Here is a 19295-nt window from a genome sequence, read left to right on the forward strand (position 1 = left end):
CCTGAATAACCTAGAGCTGGATGTGTGTAAACACAAGTGCAGTCAGCCTGACCAGTTCACCTCTCTCCAGAATGCCACACATGTGACACATTGGTCCTTGACTCAGGTGTCAGCACAGCAGTGTGGCCTCCATACCCCTGACTCACCGGGCAGCCTCACCCAGACAGCTCCTTAGGTACAAACCACACACATGCCTGGCATATACTCACATTCTAAATACGATTTATTACTGCCATCTCACAGGTCACAGTTTAATCTTACTGTGTATCTGAAGCCCTGACAAACACCCAATTTATGCAACACAGCACGTATCCTTTCATTATTACATTCTCCTTTGAAGGCTCAGATAAATATCTGAGAAAAGCAACTGTGATTCTCTAAACTATTGATTGTCATTCTCAAGTAAGAGGGAGGAAGGAGATCTGATTTCTGATCCACATATAGACAATTCAAAAGATATGAGGATAAAAAACAGAGCTAATACTTGGAATGGAGATGGAAACCAAAGCTTTTCCCTTCTCTGTGAGTGTACAGATAAATGAATCCTGAATTTCCTTTGCAAAGCCCTGAATTCTCCTGTAGTGAGTGGCACAGCTTCAGCTTTCAGCAGCAAGCAGGGAGTGCTGAATCATTGACCCCTTCCCAAGTGGAGTTTGTCTGAAAACGAGCTGTGACTGAGCCTTTTCAAGCAAATGTTCTTTACCTCTACGCTCCTGGGAACCAGCGGTGGGGTTGGGAACCATCACAAGTGCTCTGAAGACAGCAGTGGTTGTTAATCTGTGAGGTGTCCAGTCTGATCCACACTAGCAGGAAGAAACTGTTAACTTGGCTTATTTGCCTACAAAACTGCAACTGAAATCCTGCCATGTTTTATCTGGTAGGTGTGAGGAAAGCACAGCTCATGTAGATGATTTGCAGTGTGATCCTCAAACATGTAACTATGCCAGAAAGTCAACAGTTATTAAAGAAAATGAACTTTAGCTTGGCAAATTACACTAGAGTTGATGTTATTGTTTCATATTCTTTGCATATATTTGCTCAAGACTGTTTTGGGAAGATGTGCTACAGAGTGAATTCTTGAAACCTATCACTTCTCAATGAATTCTACTTTTCCTTCTACAACTTTAAGCACAAAACTAAGGTCGTCTGAAGATAGGAACCTGTGTAAGAATGGCCAAATTATTTTGGGAGATAAACAAAACCTAAGTCAGGCAACTCAAACCAACTTGTCTAGCAGGAGATTATGACATCAAGAAACTGAGACTGGCCCCTGAAAGCAAACATTCCTTACTCCTTGCTCACTATGGAATTCTTAATTTCCTTCAATAGTAGGCAAAGAATTTAACAAGTAAGACTCTGTATTAGGCAAGTGATGACCAAGACAATTAACACAAATTAACTAGAAAAAGTCATTGTGCCCTCTTGATATTAACAAATCAATATTTTATCAAAATTTTGACCCATTTAAGTGAAAAAATATTAAACTGATCATTTCATACCTTTTGTAAGTTATTTAGGGGAAATCTTCCTCTATAATTTAAGATGCAGATTGCAATAAAATACATAATTCATTAGAAATTGGTTCTGCATATTTCCTACATTCTTTTTTATTGCAACTTATGGGTGTCTTACTGACATATTTTCCCTTAGGTAGCAAGTGTCTGAGTACAATAAGGTAGCTGAGGTCACCATTAGTTTCCTGAAAAAATACCACCTTACTGAAAGTTTCCTGAAAGGTCCACCAGTAATTTCCTTTACTGAACACTTACACTGCTCTTCATGCATTACTGTCTAAAAAGGTCATAATAAACTCTGGACTTCTACGAACTCGTTCAGTATAAATTGTTTAAAGAAATCCAACACAGCCTTTTTAACCTAAGCACTGCCTGGTGCCTTGGTGGTACAATTAAGATAGTGTTTAATGCCCATGATTTAGAGCTGAAAAGCTTTATTTCAAAGTACCCAACACCAGCAAGCGCCCCCCACTTCCCTTTTCTCTGACAGACACGGTAACCGAGCTCAGGACCTCAGCATCACAGAATTGTTCGGGTTTGGAATGGAGCTCTGAGATCCCCAGCCCGACCCATCGGCCGGCCAGGGCCGGGCCACCTGAGCAATGACACAGGGACGTGTCCAGAGGGGTTTTGAAAGCCGCTAGAGAGGAAAACTCCATGCCCTCCCTGGGCAGCCGGTTCCAGTGCGTTGCTACCCACAATGTAAAGTTCTTTCTCGTGTGGAGGTGGAACTTTGTGTGTTTTAGTTTACGGCGAGTGCTCCTCGTCCTGTCACTGCAAAGACCCCGGCACCAGCCTCTTGGCACCCGCCTCGGGGATACCGATATGCATTAACTGCAGGGAGAACCACAAACACTGCGGAGCCGCACAAAGCCCTCGCAAACATCGTCTCCCGAGCCCGCAGCAGGCGCTTAGCAGGCGAGGACCCTGCCCAGCCTGTGTCCCGCGAGGAGCCGGCGCTCAGCAGCCGGGCACAGGAGAGGCCGGCACCGCCATGCCGGCCACCCCTCACGGCAGTGCCCTGGTTCCCGCCTTACGGCTGCGACCGGGCGGGGCTGCTCCACGCCCCTCAAACGGACCCCTCCATGGGAGAGCGCCAGCCCCCAGGGCTCAGGAGCAGACCCGGGAAGGAGGACCGGGAGGGAGCACAACCACCCCCCGCTCCCGGGGCGGACAGGCGGGCGCGCTGGCTGCCCTCGCCCGCCCCCTCCCCTCAGAGCGCACTCGCGGCCCCGCCCGAGCGCCGCGCACGCGCCCTCGGCTCCCGCGGCGTCCCCCTCCCCGCGGTGGGGCCGGGGCGGTGACGTCAGCAGCGGCGGCCATTACACGGTGCGGAGCGAGGAGCGGCAGCGCTGCCGCAGCCGGAGTGCCCCGGGCCGCCCTCTCCCCGCGCCCGCCTGCCCGCCCGCCCTGACGCGTCGCGGCCGCCGCCGCTGTGGGGAGCGCGGATCGCAGGGGCCCGCGGGGCGGTGCGGCAGCAGCAGCCGGTGAGGAGGAGGGGGAGAGCGGGATGGAGGAGAAGGTCTTCACCAAGGAGCTCGACCAGTGGGTGGAGCAGCTCAACGAGTGCAAGCAGCTGTCCGAGGGGCAGGTGAAGAGCCTCTGCGAGAAGGTGAGGGGCAAGGGGCTGCGGGAGGCGGCGGGGCCGGGCAGAGCGCTGCTGGCGGGGGCGGTGCCGCTCGGCCGGGCGGGCGCGGGGCCTCGGGCGGGCCGGGGGCTTGGCGCGGCCCGGCGGGGGGAGCGGGCCGGGAGCCGGGGCCAGGCGAGCCGCGGCCCCTCGGCTGTGCTGGAGCCTCGGCTCCGCCTCCCGCCTGCTCAGCGCCTCCTAAAATGGCGCCGCGGCCGCGATGGATCCTCGGGAGAGACCCCCGAGAGACCCCCCCCGGTTAAAATGTTAAATCAGCCCCCCAAAGCGTGAGTTATTATAATGAAAAGAAAAGCTTATGGTAGGTGCTTGGAAATCACACGCGGTAAAGAGCTGCTGCTTTGATTTATTTCTTGTATTTTTCATGATATGAATAAGCGCAGACACGTTTATAACCAATTGAAGGGTAAATTAGCTTTGGGGCTTTGGTTTCTCTCAGTAAGGTTCTGGGTTTCACGAAATTCACAGAATAAACAATCGAGACCCTATATAACTCCATATTTTTATGATGTTGGTTTGAGACATGGATATTACAGGGCAATGTGTTGATTGAGACATTCATAGCATAGAAAGGTTGTAAAGCCAACCAAGGACAGATTGTGTTTTGGAAATTCAGGAAAATTTTGTTCCGGTGGCATCCAGAGGCATTTTCCAGTTGAATTCTAATTCTGGATGTAACCCCATAGCTGAGGGTTGTTGGTGGTAGTGACTTTTTGTTTTGGTTTTTTCTTTTTCAGTTTTCTGGTGGTTTTATGTATTTCTAGACTGAAAGATGAAATATTTGTGAATTTTTTGGGAACTGGATATTAAGGAATACATGAAGTTATGGGTGTACTGGCTTCTAAAGAAGCCTATGTACTTGCCACCGAAAGTCCCTAGAATATTTTAAAATAGGACTCGCGCTCTCAAATACTGGATCAGGTTGTTTTGGAAGCAATTTTTTGAGAGGACTGTCTATGAACTTAATAAAGAACTTGCAGTGATTTTGGCCAGACTGGCTCTTGCTCCAGAACAGATATTTAGTTCACTTGTATTCCAGCAACTCAACACTGTTTCCATTTGATCCAGGCTGTGTATTTTAAAGGCTGTTGCAAGCAAGTGGCAATGTCACCGCCTGGCTATTTCCATGTGCCTCTCCAATGACGGCGGTCCAGCTTCTTCCTTGTAGTGCTTTATGTGAGAGGCAAGTATTTCACTTGCCATCGTTTATGAACTGGTGGGTGCTGAGTCCTGAATCCCACAGGAGTGGGTGCATATGGCCCCATTTTGTGGGGCTGTATGGTAACTTGCAGGATCGTGCGGGATGTATAATGTACAAAAAGCTTTCAATGTACTGGGGGTTTTGGTTCAGTGAAAGCAGGCTTACCACTAGAAGTTCCTTACAGAAGATACAGTCCCAGTCATCAGTGTTGCACAAGATGACATTTTCATTTTTTCCCACTGAAGAATAGAAATGAGCTGTATTTATGGATAAATGTGTAATGCTCATCACCAAGATAATGGTAAAGGAAAAAAGAAAAGAAGACTTCGTATCTGACTACTGTGTGTTGAGATGGGAGACCATGAGAATGTGGAAAACTGCCAATCACAGTATTATTTAGCAGCAGCCTTCATGTTGGCTGGGTTGGCTCTGGGGGAGCTCTGGGTGGGGTGACAGTTGTGTGTGATGGGTGTGTGGTCAGCACTGTGCAGAGTTCAGCCGCAGGGCTGCTGATGTTAGGGAAAGTTGATTTGTTGCTGATAGCTACAGGTGGATTTACTTGGACTTTCTGCTAAGAGTAGTTCAGTTTCTTCATGCTTGCTGATGGAAGGAATTGGAAATAGGCCCTTGAACTCTGAGTTTTCCATCTTTGTGTCTCTGCTGTGTTCATGGAAGTGGGGTGAGAGCTCAGCTCTGCACCTTTGTGCTGAGGGACAGCAATTGCTTTAATGGGTTTCCATGTTCCCAGCACTGACTTTCATTAACCTCACTGGGTTGTTCTTTGTTTGGACTGTTCAAGTAGTTTTGTGGATGTAATCACATCATGATTAGCTTAAGGACATGGTCAAATGCAGCTATTGTTCCAAAGGACAGATAAAGACCCTACTAGGTATAAATTGTTGTTCTTCACCACATTGAATTGCAGCTAGGGCTAGTTAAAATAAACAATTTAAAAAAATTAAGGGCTTTTCCTGATAACACTGTTTGATTGGATGATCTCCCTGACGAGTATTTCTTGATCTGCTGGGGCTTCATGTTTGCAGACTGGTGCCTGTCTAATAAGAATAAGCCTAAGGGCTCTCTTGTATTTCACTATTGATACCTGAAGAACTCAACAGGTTTTTATGAACATGACAATTGTGTGGCCATTTGTGCATCCCAGTTACTTTCTTGGCGTGTCCTTCAGTGAGCCTGGTTACCTGGGTGATGGTGGTGGTGGGAACTGGGCAGAAACATCTTCGAAGTCTAGGAGTAATTTGTAACCATGAATAATACATTATACTTTCACAAATGATTTGAAATAATCAGCCTCTGAGTGGCAGTTAAATTATTCTAGGCTTGGTACGTGCTGTGTGTTTAATGCTCCATCAGTTGAGTGACCGTTTGTGCTTTGCTTCAGCATTTGAGAAGTGCAAGTTCCAAAGAAGTGGTCAAAATATACCCAGTCCAGTTACTGGTACATGTCAGCTGTGTTTGTCCTGTTAGTGCTGAATTGTTTATTGGCAGAGGTGAAAGGAAGTCCTTTATTGCCAGGTGAGAGTTTTTCCACTGGCCATTTTGAATGGAAGGATGCTGGTTTAGTTTCTTTCCCATACATTGTGGCAGTGGAGGGAAATGGTCTTGTCTCCTCTGTGTGTAGATGCCCTTTATCACAGGAACTGGGGGTGTGGCACATTGCTCAGGAAGGTGGGATGACAGTCTAAAACTGCACAAAGGAATGAGGTGAATTTTTGGATAGAGTTTGCTTTGGTTATTGCAGAAAGTATCTAGTGCAGGTGCAGGCAGAGGTGTCAGAGCCACTCCCTCAAAAACACTACTCTGTAATTTAGTGAGTTTGAGTGTGGCATCTCCAGTTTTGGAGAGAGGGAAGACTATTTGGTCACATATACTGTGTAAAGCGTTTCAGGGTTCTTGAATTGCTAGTGAAATACCTTTGAACAGATAGTGCTGCTAGCCAAAATATATTAAACTAAGTGAAGGGCTGATGCTGGTAAAGGCATTCAAGAAACCTTGATTCAAGGTTTGACTCCTGCATTTTTTTCATCTGTAACAATGATGTTGGTTACATTTGCTTTTTGATTTGTCACCATTGCTAGTTTTTTAGTGTAAATCTGTTTCTGGGCCTGTTCTGTACTGTTCTCTGGTATGTACCTTGTTTATGGTGTATTTTTCTGTTTTTGTTTCCTGTTGTAGAATTTTCATTTTAACATCTGATCTTCCAAATTGGATGCTCTGTAACCAGAGGTTACCCACTGCAGCTTTATGAGTTATGCAAACTCATTTAGCTTATGTTGAGTGACTTAATTCTGAGCGGACATTTCTGATGAAGCTTTCTTTTGGGTCAGAAAAGCCTGTGCAAAGTTCAGTTCCTGTAATACATCAAACTTACATGTTCTGTGGATCTCACTCCTGTGTTTTAAGCTGAGCTGTCTGTCCAACCTCTTTTTCAGACAGAGGCACATGTCCCCTTCTGCTTCCTACATTCCGTTCTGTTCAGGAGTTCCCTTTCTTAGCTGATTATTTTGGCCAGAAGTGGATGTTTTAAACTGTTTCCAGCTGCATTTGCAAGGCCTTTTCCATTAGCTAGCTTTTGCATTCCCATATCCATCATGTATAACTAACTATTCTTCAGACTAAGATGATTGTGAACATTAATGTTCTGTCTGAACTTGCTGTCAGCCAAGAAACCTGCCCCAACAGAATTCCCAGGTGGTGAGAGTATGGTGTGCCCTGTGTGGTGGGCTGTGCATTGGGCAGGTTCTGTGTTCCTCTGCCCCCTGGCACAGGAGGAATGTGCAGCGTTGCAGTTCTGCCGTGCCAGTGCACTAGAGACTGGATTCTGTAGCAAGGGAACGCTGCCAATGGCGGGAGGGCCCCTCAGCAGCTGTTACAGGGGCCCTGGGAGATCAGAGGGTGGTTCAGGGCTCCTTTGCTGCTCTCTTGAACATACCTAGGGATCAAGTCACTGATGGGGCCGTGTACTTACACCTTTTGTCTCTCTAACATTTAAATGACTGTGTTTTAGATTATTCTTGTACACTTAAAAAAAATCGTTTGATGCCCAGTGTTCTGATTTGTTGTGGGGGTTTTTTTCTGTGGTGGTTTGTTTTTTTGTTTGTTCTCTTTTTTTTTTTTTTTTTTTTTTTTTTTTTTTTTTTTTTTGTTACGGTTGATAATGAAAAACAGAAGGAGAGAAAAACAATTGGAGAGTCAACCTAGCCAGCCTTCTCACCTTGTCTGGATTCACATACAACATTTTGATGTGCATATAAAAATTTAGTCTTGAATGTGCCAGTGATTCTACCATCAGCATATTTCTGGGTTTGTTTTTTTTTCAATTCTAGTAAATTCTGTAAAAATTGAGTTGTGCTGACACTGAGATGTTCGGCTTTGGTTTTTGCTTTTTACTTGCAGTATTAGTTGTGATCAAGTAGGAGTGAAAGATACTTGTGTTGTTCTGGGCATAGTTTAAGCTAACAGCAGGAAGCACTCCTAAGTCAGAGCAAGTTCCTGCTTGAGTTCTGCCAGTTTGAGGCTGAAGATATGGACAAGGCTGCAGGACTGATGTCCTCTTCCAGATCTACCTGTGCTGAGGCTGTTCCCTCCTCAGATGTGATGACAGTGCTGCTCTGTGATTGCTTCCGAGCCATTTCCAGTCACTCACCTGGGTTGCCTTCCCCAGCACAAAACCCAAACCTGTCTGTTTGTGTCTGACCTCGTACAGAGATCTGTGTGAAGGGAATCACAGGGGTAGGGACTGAATTTTCACTCTTGCTTAGGGACCCTTGAACACTACACTGTATTCAGTAATGCTGTTGTTATTTTCTTTCAGGTAGAGAATATTACGCTGGAAAAAGTTCATTCCTAATTAAGGAGTGAATACTAGAGCTCAGTTACTCAGTAGGTCTCCAATGTTTCTGCTGAATATTTTGAACATGCCTTCCAGTTCAGGTGTTTCTAGTTTGCTGGTTGGTTCTAAACTGTTTCCTTGACGTTTGACATGCCATCCTCCAACTGGTGTCCTGACCTGTAGCATGACTGTGCCAAGCTGTGTTGGAGTTACTGGAACAAAAGGGTTGAGAACTTTCTGACTTGTTGATATCAGGCACAACTAGTTTGGGAATAGGTTTAGCCTATTTATTTTTTAAAAAAAGTGAATGATTCAAAATGAATACAGCTTGTTCTATAGGGAGGACTGAAAAACATCCCTATAAGTGGTCAGCTTCCTGCATTGCTGTCATTGCTGTGTTCCTTGGAGCTCCCATGAGACAAGGAAGGCATAAGGGTTCCTGAGTTATTTGCCTTATGTTTTTTAAATAAGTTTTTCCTAGATTGTTTTCTTCAATTTAAAGATACTAAGATCTTTTGTATGAATGAAAATAATGGCACTGAGTTCTTTCAGAAGACCCTCTTCCTATCCTCACTGCTCTTGTCAGCTACTGATTGATGAGCAGCCTTTCCCCTTCTTCCAGATTTGCCTCTGAGGGCAAGAATGCTACTGAACTTTTCAGATGGAAATGTTGAGGGGACTATCAAGGTTTGGAATGGTGTCAGTCCTTTTGTAGTACAAAGGAAGGGAGGGTTATTTGGCAGTTTGCTACTTGATGCTTTCTTGTAGACCTTCTAGAATTTACAGGCAATAAAGGAAAGTGGTTGTCTTATTTTAATCTTACAGCAGTCCTGGCATTGGGGTTGCTCTTTTGGTTGGCGAATATCTTCCATTTAAACTGGTCTGTCTTCTCACTGAACAGAAGAGGTTAGAAATGAAGGTGTAGGTGCTAGTCACAAATCCAGAGAGAAAGCAGATGCATCAACTTCTGTCCTGGCAAAAGTGTGTTTTGCTGCTTAGTATTTTTCTATGTGGATGGAAATCCTGGTTTTACTTTGGAATACAAAATAATTAAATGTCAGTGGGGAGCTTTGTGTTTTAATTTTGTTCCTACTTACACATTCATACTGAACTCCTTAGTGGATTGTGAAGTTCAGCATAAATCAGTTTCCCATTTGTGTCATGTGTAATCTGACTGCCATGCCTCCTTCACAGAAGGGTGTTACTGGAGGCTTCATTTGTCTAGTTTTGTTTAAAATGTCAGTAAATTAAAATACCTTTTGCTTTAAAAAATAAGCCCATCTTTTGTCTGAACCTGATCTCTTTCCTCCCCTTGTGAGGAGTGGGGAAATCTTTAAATTGAAAAGCATTGACTCTGCAGAAGAATTGCTGACTGTAATGGATGACTTTGCTTGGAACTGGAACCTTTTCCAGGTCATGATGTTGGAACAGCTGAACCCAGTATTCATCCCAATTAGCTGATCATTGTGCCTTTAGTCACATCCTGTGCACCTTGGTGACAGGAAATTACGGGTGTGGCTGAAGTCTTCAATCTCATCAAAATATCTTTCTGGTAACTACAAATAACTATTTCTTGGTTACAGTGGGTGCTTCTCATGACACACTTTACTAGACAGCATGGTGGGCTGCAGGTGTGAATTCTGGTCTGCCAAGAATGACATGTTACCATCTGCAACCATGACTTTGGGGCTGTGTAGTCTAATCAAAGTAATGGTTGTATTTTCTTTACTGAGTTAGTAGAGGTAATCTTTTGATGACTGGTTCATAGTGCTGCTCCAAGCATTGATTTACAATTCAGATACAGTGATGTTTACTCTTTGGTTTGGGTCTTGTTATTTTCTTTTATGTGCCCCAGAGTTTCTCATGGTAGATAATTGGGCTGACTTGTCAGAGCTCATGCTAGAATGTAAGGACCTATGAAGGGGTCAAAGTAATTAAGAAATGTCTGGTACATTCTAGAAACACAGAGGAATTTGGGTGCACATTAATTCAGAGGATTTTGTAGAAATGGACCACTGGAAATTATTTCTGTGAGACAGGGTTGATGATGCACACTGCTCATGAGGGAAGCTTGCATATCCTCAGTACAGAGTGAGTTGAGGAAGTAAAATAGATGGATTATGGCTTTTATGGCACTCGACTCTGAGCCCTAATTTGTGGCATATAGGATAAAAAGATTTGGAGGGAGCAGGGGAGATAAGAGATACATCTGCATGCATACAACCCGTGCATCTCATTAAATAAACTGAGGATCTGAAAATCATATGGTAGTGACTTTGTCATCTTTTCAAAATTCTTATCTATAGCAGTTCATACACTTGGATCTTGTACTGTCTTAAAACAATGAAGCTGATCTTTGTGTTTGAAGACCAGCACCTTGCAGAGATGTGGTTTGTAAACAGAGCCACCAAAGCAGCTTGGTACTGTTCAGCTGGGCCTTTAGATGATGTGCAGCAGGCCAGGAATGGTTTCATTCTTAAGTACTAGGCTGAGTTTTTATGCAGTGCTACTCTTTCTATAGTAAAGTGAAAATTGGTTGTTTTCTTGCATGTTTAAGCCAATATGATTTTATTCTTGTTAAGTTTTGAGATTTTACAAGTTTTCTCTTTACAGAGAAATGACTGAGTAAGCCAGTATCAAGTCAGAATGAATTCCAGTCACTATGACTAAGCTGAAATGTATTTGATACTTACTGCTTATTGTTTGAACTTTGAGATTGTTCTGAGTAAAATATGTGACTTTCCACCTCAGCAGTAGTGTTAATGACAGCATTGCACTTGGTTCTTATATTCTTCTTGTGTAACTGTCTCACAGCTGTGTGTTTTTTGTCTTTGACTTCATTGGTAATTGGCTGTAAAATTAGCATTTATCAACTTGAAGTAATGTGTTCTTTGCAGTCTTATTCTGTATGTGTTTGCACTTTATTTTGAAATCTGAGAGTGTAGTGCTGAAAAAATAATTAAACTGATTCAGAGGAGGGTTTTACAACTGTAATATGGTAGGTTGTTGATAACAAGTTTTTGCTTAAGTATCCTGCATCACAGAAGTTAGACTTGTGGTAGTATTCTACTATGTAAAAAAGATTAAGTGTTGGAGGTGTAGAGAAGTTCAGGGCTATCTTAATAGGAGGAATTGTTGAGAACTGAAAAAAGGCAGAGATATGAAAGAATTAATAGGTGCTCAAGAAAATCTGATGATGAATTTTATCATTGTTTGTCCTGATGATAGGCAGTGAAGCCTGGATGTTTCAAAATGTTGATGTCAAAATAATGCCTTGTTGCACTATTATCCTTTGTGGCAATTGGTCCCAGGGTGTTTGAAGTTCAGGCTGTGATGTGTGTGTGTCTTTCCTAGTTCTCCTGTCAGATGGTTGGATCAAGGAGTTTTCTGCCTTCTGCTGAAGAGTGCTCTGCTGCTTCCTCTCCCTGAGCAAGCGTAGGAGAGCTGTTGATGGGAAGTCCATTTGTTGGAGAGGAGGATGGGTAGGGGGAGGGAGTTGTGTGATGTGGCGAGTGAGCAGCGCCTTCAAGAATCAATAAAAAGAGGGAGTGGAACCAGGTGGAGTTGCTGTGTGAGATCCAGTACAAGGTCAGGAGCACAGATACTGCAGGAGTAGTATTAGTGATCACAATTTGACATTGTGAAATTGTAGTATTAAATGTACTGTTGTCTTACCAACTTGTGTTTGTATTGTGTTATGGTATATTAAAATTCATTTTTTTTTACTTTACCTTTTTATAGGAATTTATTATGAAAGTTGGGGGATAGTAGATTGCTTGCTGCTGGCTTGCTTTCAGGATGTTATTTTTTCTACCTTCAGCTTTGCTGAAGCTCTTTTATAGAGCCGAATGTTTAAGCACTTGAGTATGTGCTACTGTAAATGAACTAAACAGTTCATAACACAGTGTTGCATGGAACTGCTTTTAAAACATGGAAATGTTGGAATCCCCGCACCAGCATTCCTCTACTGCAGGATTTAAACAGAGGTTGCTGTTCTGCAAATTGACCTGGAACAGTCTTTTCCCATCAGAGTAGCTGTCTGACTTCTCTGCGTTTGGTCATGTGCATATCTGAGTGATTTAATATTTCAGAAACTGAGGAAGCAACAACTCCATTGCTGAGAACTCTGCCATTCTCAGCACAAACGCTGCATACCTTTGATGAAAAATAAATGCTGCATTCTTTTTGCAGTGCTTCAAGTGTGTTAAGAAAATCCAGTGGTAGAACCATTCTCATTAAAGAGTAGGTTTTTTATATATATATTGAAGTGCTGTAAGCATCTCTGATGTTCTCCTTCTAAAAGAGAATTAAGCTGGCTAATGCTTCTGAATGTATGAGAGTATTAGAAGAGGCTAAAGCTGTTAAAACACCTTCAAAACATCCGGTGAGTGTCACTGCATTAAAATTAGCTCAAGTCAGGCTATCTTAAAATACATCTGCACTTTAAGCATCAACCACAAGCCAGGAATGACCTATCTTTAGTACTGGGCACAGTGCAAGTGGAAACTGTCATATGAGACTGACTTTTATGTAAATACGTCTGCAGAGTGACATCTAAAGCTTTGTGTTGTGCAGGGTGCTTAGCCATGCTGTATTTTTGCATTTCTTTGCAGTGAAACATTGAATTTCATGAGTTTCCATCATTAAACTTAGGTGTTGCTTCTGTTTGAAGTGGTGACCATGGTGGTCAGCCAGGATGATGTGTGGGACAGTGACACCACTTTTGGGTGGGAGTGTCAGCCACTTTCTTGTAGACAACTTGGGTTATAGAATAGAATATAATTTTTATGTATTTTCTTGTAATTGTGTTAATGAGGTAAAAAAGGGATCCTTTTTGAATAGGAGCATTGATGCTTGAAAAAGAGGGAAATCTTAGGAGATGCTAACTAGTAAACTTGTTACTATTTATATTTCTAATAGCTTCTTGATTTAGCAAATCATTGTGGCATGTGTCTGGTGACTGTTCTGAGAACAAACTGTAACCACTGTCTTGCATTATTTCAGAATTACCTTTCTGGTGCTATATTTAGCCTATGCGTCTTCATACAAATTACCTTTGTCTACAACTTTAATATACACAATTTTTTGGGAAAAAAATGGTGATTACAAACAGCCAGTTTTGGTTTATGAAGATACAGCTTGATGTTACTAATCTGTGTTTAATCACAAAACTTGTTGAGAGAACTTGCACAGGTAATGGCCTGCTCTGTAATTGCTGGTACCTGTGGATGTTCTCATTCTGCTTCATGCAGGACCCCCTGCCTTTGCAGGTGGGTTGAAGATGTTTCTACAGGTGAGTGCCAAGGCATTGGGAGTGTTTTGGCTGTGTCCGAGTTTGGGCTTTTGGAAGTAAGATGTTAGCAGGATTTTTAGATTCCATTTTTCAAAATACTTAAAAACTTTTAAAGTTCCAGTTCATTATTCTATGCTTCACAGAACCATTTTTGTAGAAAGTCTGAAGATTTGCTTCAGATACTGTCCGCAAGGAGGAAAAGCAGCCATGCAACCACTAATTACTGATACAAGGTTTCATAAAGTGAAATGCTGTTTTAATGGCATTTAAGTAAAGATAAACTTCTCCCTCACGTGCTTCAGAGAAGGAAGGGACAAAAGCTCCTAAAGAGAGCAGGTAGCAGAGTTGGAAGTGGTAGAGTGTGCTTTCAATAAAACAGCTCTTCATAGACAAACTCACAGTTTGTGCTTTTTTGCTTTACAGGCTAAAGAAATTTTGACAAAAGAATCCAACGTACAAGAAGTGCGATGTCCAGTCACAGTCTGTGGAGATGTCCACGGACAATTTCACGACCTCATGGAACTTTTCAGAATTGGAGGCAAATCACCAGACACAAACTATTTGTTTATGGGGGACTATGTTGACAGAGGATATTATTCAGTCGAAACAGTCACATTGCTTGTAGCTCTTAAGGTAACTTTTCTTCTCAGCTTTACAGTCTTGTATAAAAGATATCATTACTATCCTGACTACACTTAATATCATGTTTTTCACTGCATTGGTATTAGAGCTACTGAAACTGACTTCTTGACTTTCTTAGTTTTCTAAGTTCACTTCTTAAAAAAATTACAAAAATGTTCAGATGCAAGCCTGAGCTTTATCTAAAATGAGTGTTTATTTTTTACTTGCCTAAGTAGCAATCTTTAAGAATTTGCTTGGAGAGATCAGCTTAATGCACAGGTGTAGTGAAGTCCTCTAGTAATAATAAATATAACTTGTAATTAATCTCAAAAGTAATTGGCAGTTGAAGATTGGAATAAATGAGTCCTTTTTTCCCTTAAAGGTTATTATATAATCTTCAGAATGGTTTGGTTTTAGTTGCTTTATTGATGTGTAGCAGGGATTGAGGAGTGCAAATTCTCTTCTGGGGAGGAGTTGCTCATTGGTGTGCTAAAATAAACTCTTCTGTGTAGGTCCGTTACCGCGAACGTATCACAATTCTTCGAGGGAACCATGAAAGCAGGCAAATCACACAAGTTTATGGCTTCTATGATGAATGTTTAAGGAAATATGGAAATGCAAATGTTTGGAAATACTTTACAGACCTTTTTGATTACCTGCCTCTAACTGCCTTGGTGGATGGCCAGGTATGTTAACATTTGACAAAGCTGAATGTTTGTTATTGTAAAGGGAGACCTCAACATTGCATTCTTTCAGTTCTCATCTTTAAAGGAATCTCATGCAGATTTTCTCATAATAATTTATTCTAAACTGTTCTAACTGCACTGATTAATGCAAATAAACTTCATGTTTCTTAACTCTTGCAGATTTTTTGTCTACATGGTGGCCTCTCTCCATCTATAGATACACTGGATCACATCAGAGCACTTGATCGCTTGCAGGAAGTTCCCCATGAGGTACTGAAAAATAATTTTCTAAGCCAGTGAGATTGATGATTCAGCATGTATTGGGGGGGTTAAGCTTGCAGGCTGAAAATTAAATTCAAATCAACTTAACAATATTAAAGGGCCTGTTGTCTTTTGTTCTGGAAAAAATCTGTTCTGGATTTTTTTAAAGGAAAAATGAGGGGCGTGTCCTTGCTTAAAGAAAGAAACATATTAAGAGTCAAAGAGTTGTGCAGGGGTAGTGCAAGTATTTTTGGGTTTTGTTTGCTTTTGGTTCTTTGCACTTCCCCTCTGAAACATCATCTACATCTCTTACAGGGTCCAATGTGTGACTTGCTATGGTCAGATCCAGATGATCGCGGTGGCTGGGGAATTTCTCCTCGAGGTGCAGGTTACACATTTGGACAGGATATTTCAGAAACCTTTAACCATGCTAATGGCCTTACGTTGGTTTCAAGAGCTCATCAGTTGGTAATGGAGGTGAGCAGGACATCCTGTGTGTTCAAACTTGGGGTTGTGTCCTTGGTCCATTTATTCCATGCTCTATGTGTCAGAGATGTGCATATGCTATTGTGACAGGTGATGATCCAGTTAGGAGTATTCCAGAAACTTGACCTTGGCAGTATTCATGTGCTACTAAAGGAATTTGACAGTGGAGTAACCTTTTTTTGGCGTGGTTTTCCTGAAAATTTACAGCAATATCTCAAACCAAGCTTTGGTACTAGATGTGATTTCTGTGTAGATAAAAAGGTTTTTAAATATGTGTCTCTTGGAAAAGAGGTGTAATTTTCTTTTTAGCTTGGATGTGTGCTTTTGTTCTTGGTCTCTAGTTGTTCCTAGCAGTTCAGATTTTTAAACGTATGTCTGGACTCTGGTTTTGGTGATCATAGTTGAAGGTTCAGAGTGGATTGTGTACTTTAGTATTGCCATTAACTATTTAATGCTAATGCAATGGAGAAATATTGCTAGGTAGTTTGTTTTTTTTTTTTTTTTTTTAATACCTAGCTCATATTTGCTAGTAGGAAGCAAACTATGAAGGCCAAAATTCCTTTTTGCCCTTTTTCTCTCCAGAAGAGAAAAAAGATACAGCCTTAAGCTTATTTAAAGTAACCCTGCAAATGCCACTTAGGGCTGTGCACATTAAAAGGTTGGTTTATAGTCGGGCAGTTTAATGGGGTACATTAACTTGCTTGTCTGAATTATTTTTTTCTTCCTCTCCAGGGGTACAACTGGTGCCATGATCGGAATGTAGTAACAATTTTCAGTGCTCCAAACTATTGTTACCGTTGTGGCAACCAGGCTGCAATTATGGAACTTGATGACACTCTAAAATACTCCTTGTAAGTATATTTAAAAATGAGAATTATGTTGCCCATGATTTGAGGATCCCATTTAATTATGGGATTATTAAAGTATGGGGTTTTTCCCCTCTCTAAGCTTTTGGGAGGTAGAGTGAGTGTGGAATTGTTGGGTTAGTCACATTTAAAGTCTTGGAGTCAAGCCTCTGGAACAGTTGCTGTTGGGATCTTCTCTGTCAGATTAAAGTGAGACTCCTCAATTTTGTTTTGCATAACTACCTGGATTTTAATGACTTACTGTATAGGGATGTGATTTGAGAGCAGGATAAGTCTGTAACATCTAAGGTAATGCCTTCCTGTCAGTCTTGGGCAGGAGACTTTTGAAACCTTTGAATTCTTCTGGTGTTGGGTGTCAGGTCTTTTAATGAGATTTCTAATTAACTACTGCAGCAGCAACTTTACTAGTAAATGAGGCAAAAGCACTGTGCATACTGCGCTCTTTGGTAATAATTTGAGACTTTAACTTTCTGATAGATAACAAATGTTCAACCACTTTGAGTCTTAAAGTTAAAATTAATTTCTCTCCAGACCTTCATGGTAAGAGGAATTTAAAATGTGATGGTTAAAAGTACATACTAACAGGAGGGGAAGAGCTAGAACACTAGTTCTAGAAACCTTAGCTTGGTTGATAAAACTTGCAGTGGCTCACTTGTGTTGAACCAGTGCTCTGTAACTCATGGCTGGGGCACAGCTGGGTGAAGGCTGAGCTCTCACTGCTGTCTGTGCTCTCAGTTTGCAGTTTGACCCGGCACCGCGCAGAGGTGAACCGCATGTTACTCGTCGCACCCCAGACTACTTCCTGTAAAGAGATTTTAGACCTGTACAGTATTGCCATGAACCATATGTTGACCTAAAGAAAATGGGAAGAGCAACAGTAACTCCAAAGTGTCAGAAAATATTTAACATTCAAACTTTGTTTTCACATGGACCAAAAGCCGTGCCATATTCAATACAAAGCCTCTTGTCATCAACAACTGTGACCACTTTAGAATGAACCAGTTCATTGCATGCTGAAGCAACATTGTTGGTCAAGAAACCAGTTTCTGGCATAGCGCTATTTGTAGTTACTTTTGCTTTCTCTGAGAGACTGCAAATAATAAGATGTAGACATTAACACCTCGTGAATACATTTAACTTTCCATTTAGCTATAGCTTTATTCAGCATGACTGTAGATAAGGGTAGCAGCAAACAATCATTGAAGCTTAAAGAACATTTTTAAAATAAGTACCAAGGCCTCATATTTGTTCTGAAACTGTTTGTTTGTTTTATTTTCAGGGAATACTGTTTAATTTAATTGTATTGATTTTTTTTTTGTCTGCACTCAGTTCCCTTTTCCACTCTGCCCTACCATATTGTCCCTTGTAATTGTCCAAGGATAGTGAATTACTTTGAACAGAACTGTTTTTTTCTGTAAAACAATGTTACTGCAGGACAGAGCTGCAGTGTTTTTCATAATAAACTTGTGAACTAAGTATGGAAAAATGTCAAAATTCTAATTGCATCTCAGGTCAACTGTGGTTTAATAAACTAACATGTAACTGGATGGGTTTTATAAACTTGCATAGAAATTTCCACCTTATAAATAACTAAAACTGAGGTGATTTGGAGTGTGCTGGAAAACTCTGACCTTCTGAATCCTGTCCCAGGAAGGTGCCTGGGTCTGTGTCTCACTTGCTGGTTACTCACATGTTGCTCTTTCCCTCTTGGTGCTCTACTGAAATACTCAGAAATGGAAGAATATAAGTTCACTTAACTGATTGCGTTGTGGCTTTATTTCAAGTGTAAATCTAAGTTTGAGTCATTTACAATGTAGGTGCTAATACTTAAAACCATTTTTCTGAAAAACTAAGAATAAAACCAGTTTTGTAAATATTAAAGGAAACAACTTGAAGTTTAGTGCTACGTGTATTTGCCCAGGCTTCCATTCTGAAAAACAGTGGTATGTGGTTTATGTTAACTTCTGTTTAAGTATTTCCTTTCTACTAACTTCTTCAAAATTTGAACCCAAATTTGATTATTTGGTTCAAAGCAGAAATTCAAATGTTATGCCTTCTTAAGGCTTGTGTGTGAAACTTCTTGGGTACATCTAAATGATGTACCTGGCTGTTGACTTAGTAGAAGGTCTCTTAATATTCATATTGTTTGAGACTTTAAGTTTCTTGGGCACAATGTAGATTCTGTAATAACATGGAGGCTTGTTTTTTAAACTGCTTGTTTCTAAGGGAACACACAGAAGTTTTGCCAATGTCCAACTCACCTGGAGGTCTAGTCCTACACGTGATTTTCTGAAAAGCTGGAGGACCACTTAATTCTTTAACTTGCAAAGAAGATGCTGCATTTCATCAAGCATTACTTAATTCTCTTTCAAAAAGGCTCAAGTTGTTGCTTTTCCTTCAGCAAAATTTGAGCTTTGTCCTGTAGGTTGGGTTCCAAGTGGCTCCTGGAGACCTCAGTGCTGTAGTTTGATCTCTTACAGGAAGAAGTGCATGCTAAAAATAAGTGCATCTGAAGTGACTTTTTTTAGTATATTGGGAGCTTTTGCTTTGATCACTATTAAAAAAATCCTTTGCTGAGAGTAGTTCACGTTCCATTCCTGTCGCTTGTCTTTCTCTGTGTTTGTGTAGATGAGACTTTGTGCTTTCATTGACACCATTCCTTCAGGAGGAATGACTTTGCCCTATTTTCTGCTTTCCTTGTTGCTTTAATTGGTGTGACTCATCTGCTCTGGCAGGGAGCAGTCCTTTCCTTGCTTCAGTTTCTGTACACAAATCCAAATGGTTAGTAAAGTCCATGGACAATGTTGGAGTCACTCCAGTTTTTGTGCTTTCCTCTATAATTATGTTGTGATGGTCTGTGTGAAGATTCCAG

The 19295-nt window shown here is 41.6% G+C and overlaps 1 protein-coding gene across 1 annotated transcript; it reads left to right on the forward strand.

Moving 5' to 3' along the window:
* The first annotated feature begins 2886 nt into the window (after window positions 1-2886).
* PPP2CA (protein phosphatase 2 catalytic subunit alpha) lies at window positions 2887-19005 on the forward strand. Its single transcript, XM_066560000.1, has 7 exons — window positions 2887-3126; window positions 13927-14136; window positions 14637-14810; window positions 14991-15080; window positions 15387-15548; window positions 16290-16408; window positions 17159-19005. The coding sequence occupies exons 1-7, from the start codon at window positions 3025-3027 to the stop codon at window positions 17229-17231; spliced, it is 930 nt and encodes a 309-aa protein (XP_066416097.1). The 5' UTR covers window positions 2887-3024; the 3' UTR covers window positions 17232-19005.
* Window positions 19006-19295: the final 290 nt, after the last annotated feature.

The sequence above is a fragment of the Molothrus aeneus genome, chromosome 15, assembly GCF_037042795.1.
Source record: "Molothrus aeneus isolate 106 chromosome 15, BPBGC_Maene_1.0, whole genome shotgun sequence".
In the NCBI taxonomy this organism is placed as follows: Eukaryota; Metazoa; Chordata; class Aves; order Passeriformes; family Icteridae; genus Molothrus; species Molothrus aeneus.